Consider the following 2,078-nt stretch of genomic DNA (forward strand, 5'->3'; position numbering starts at 1 on the left):
ATTTCAAATTTCAAATTTCAAAATTGAAATTTGAAATGATGCTTGAAGAGCTTGTGAGAGCCTTCCCTCAATAATGACTGATTCAGGCTCATCCCATTCTCAAGACACTCTCATCCCTTACTCAAAACAACAATTCCTCATCTCAGAAGATTCATCACTGCATCTCTCTCTATCCATCACTCAGGCCTTAATCTCAATYTATCAYTGATTCTTGCGATTGCTTCAATCTCCATCCTTGATAATCTTTTCTGCAAAAGGTACAAAAAAACTCAGTTCCCAATTTGATTAAATTTTATGTTCATCTTCTACTTCATGTGAATCTAACAACTTCCATAAATTTTGATAACAATTACAGGAACAAGTTTCCAGCTTTAATGAGAGGCACCCAGAAAGTTATCAATTTGTTGAATCCAATGGCTTCTTCTACACAGTAAGAAGAACAGATCTGACAGGATAAGCTAAATGCAGAATGATATTCGCAAGATGCTTTCATATAACATTTTCACGAGATGTGTGCGAAAGTAGGAGTAGACCGACCGACATCAAATAAAGGTTTTTGGGCTGAGCTCCTAGGAATCGGTGAACAGTTTTCATCATTAGGTATAGTAGCTCCGGCACCGACGTTTTCATCTAGGAAACCGCCTCTACCATCGACTCACCGGAAAAGGTGTAGCGCAGACCGTCCTACGGCTTCCTTACACGGATCTGGAAGGGAGAACCATTCGGTTTCTCGAAGCGGTTGTCGTTGTTGCAAGAGAAGGTTTATTTTTAGCAAAAAACCGTTTATTTTTAGCAAAAAACCGTTTATTTTTAGCAAAAAACCGTCACAAATATCTATCCTACGCTTAATAATTCATTACCTAATACGTTTTTCCCCTTTCGCTCTCAGGAAAATCGGATCAAAACGTGAAATACGGAGGGTACCGATTATCGGATCAAAGGTCACAAGCATACCGGYMGACGATTACTCRTGGAAGAAGTACGGCGAGAAGAAGATCGACGGATCACCATATCCAAGGTAATTAACTGAAGATTTCTTCAATTATCTACGAATCAAAACCGATTCATAGAGTAATCGTAAAAATTCTRCGATCATCATAGATATTGATTTCGATTTGGATATTAAATGTGCAGAGTTTATTACAAGTGCAATACCGGAAAAGGATGCCCGGCGAGAAAGGGTGTGGAGTTGGCGTTAAACGATTCAAAGATGCTTCTGGTAACATATGACGGAGAACACCAACACCGTCACCATCACGCTCCAACGCCGGTACCGACAAGTTTGACCGGTTTGGCTGTTCAGTCAAAGTGAGGGAACACCATGTGGTCCACCATCACTTTGCACAATTTTMTAAGGTCAACAAAACAGTGTAGTAGGAAAAAGAAAACGACTTTTTTGTAAGTTAGTCAAAKTTTAAGGGTGTAAATGTAAAATCAAAAGATGCCTCTCACCCACCCATATCTAAATGCGATTTTGTTCCAACTGACTTTCTTCTCTCCATGTTCGCATCAATTGTCTGCAACTCCACCGCCAACACCGAACGCCAACGCCTCACCGAAACAGATATTTTCCAGCGAATACAAAAAATCGTCATCCGTTTCTACACCGGAGTTCGCGCCGGAGTGCGGAATTTTTGAGCTGATTTTTGGAGAGGAAAAGACGCYGTCGCAGACGACGGAGACAAGTCAACTATCTTCACCCGGTGTTTTGCCATTGAGAAAATCCGATGACGGTTTTGACTCGTCGGCGGCGAGGATATGGCAACCGCCGGYGATAAAACCGAGGAATGTGGAGAGAGGAAGTAAATTAGTGGTCACCGGATTAGCTTCTCTTTTCAAAGAGAAAGCATGAAGGAATAAACAAATTTTGGAATTTTTTTTTTCTTTTCCTTTTCCCCTTTTACTCGGTTCCCGAGTTAAAAAAAATGAAAAAAGAAAAAAGAAAAATTATCTATATCTATATCTATATCTATATCTTCTATATCTATATCTATACTACATATATAACCATTTAAGACAAAGTTTAAGTACAAGTCACTAAGCATAAGTTACAATAGTTTTATGCAACAAATTCAAAA

At 39.3% G+C, this 2,078-nt stretch overlaps 1 protein-coding gene across 1 annotated transcript; it reads left to right on the plus strand.

Moving 5' to 3' along the window:
- The first annotated feature begins 509 nt into the window (after positions 1-509).
- On the plus strand, positions 510-1,867 carry LOC112503416 (probable WRKY transcription factor 17). Its single transcript, XM_025107457.1, has 3 exons — positions 510-760; positions 890-1,018; positions 1,135-1,867. The coding sequence occupies exons 1-3, from the start codon at positions 510-512 to the stop codon at positions 1,310-1,312; spliced, it is 558 nt and encodes a 185-aa protein (XP_024963225.1). The 3' UTR covers positions 1,313-1,867.
- The last annotated feature ends 211 nt before the right edge of the window (positions 1,868-2,078 follow it).

This window comes from Cynara cardunculus, unplaced genomic scaffold (genome assembly GCF_001531365.2).
Source record: "Cynara cardunculus var. scolymus isolate 2C unplaced genomic scaffold, CcrdV1 Un_Scaffold_2985, whole genome shotgun sequence".
Classification (NCBI taxonomy): domain Eukaryota; kingdom Viridiplantae; phylum Streptophyta; class Magnoliopsida; order Asterales; family Asteraceae; genus Cynara; species Cynara cardunculus.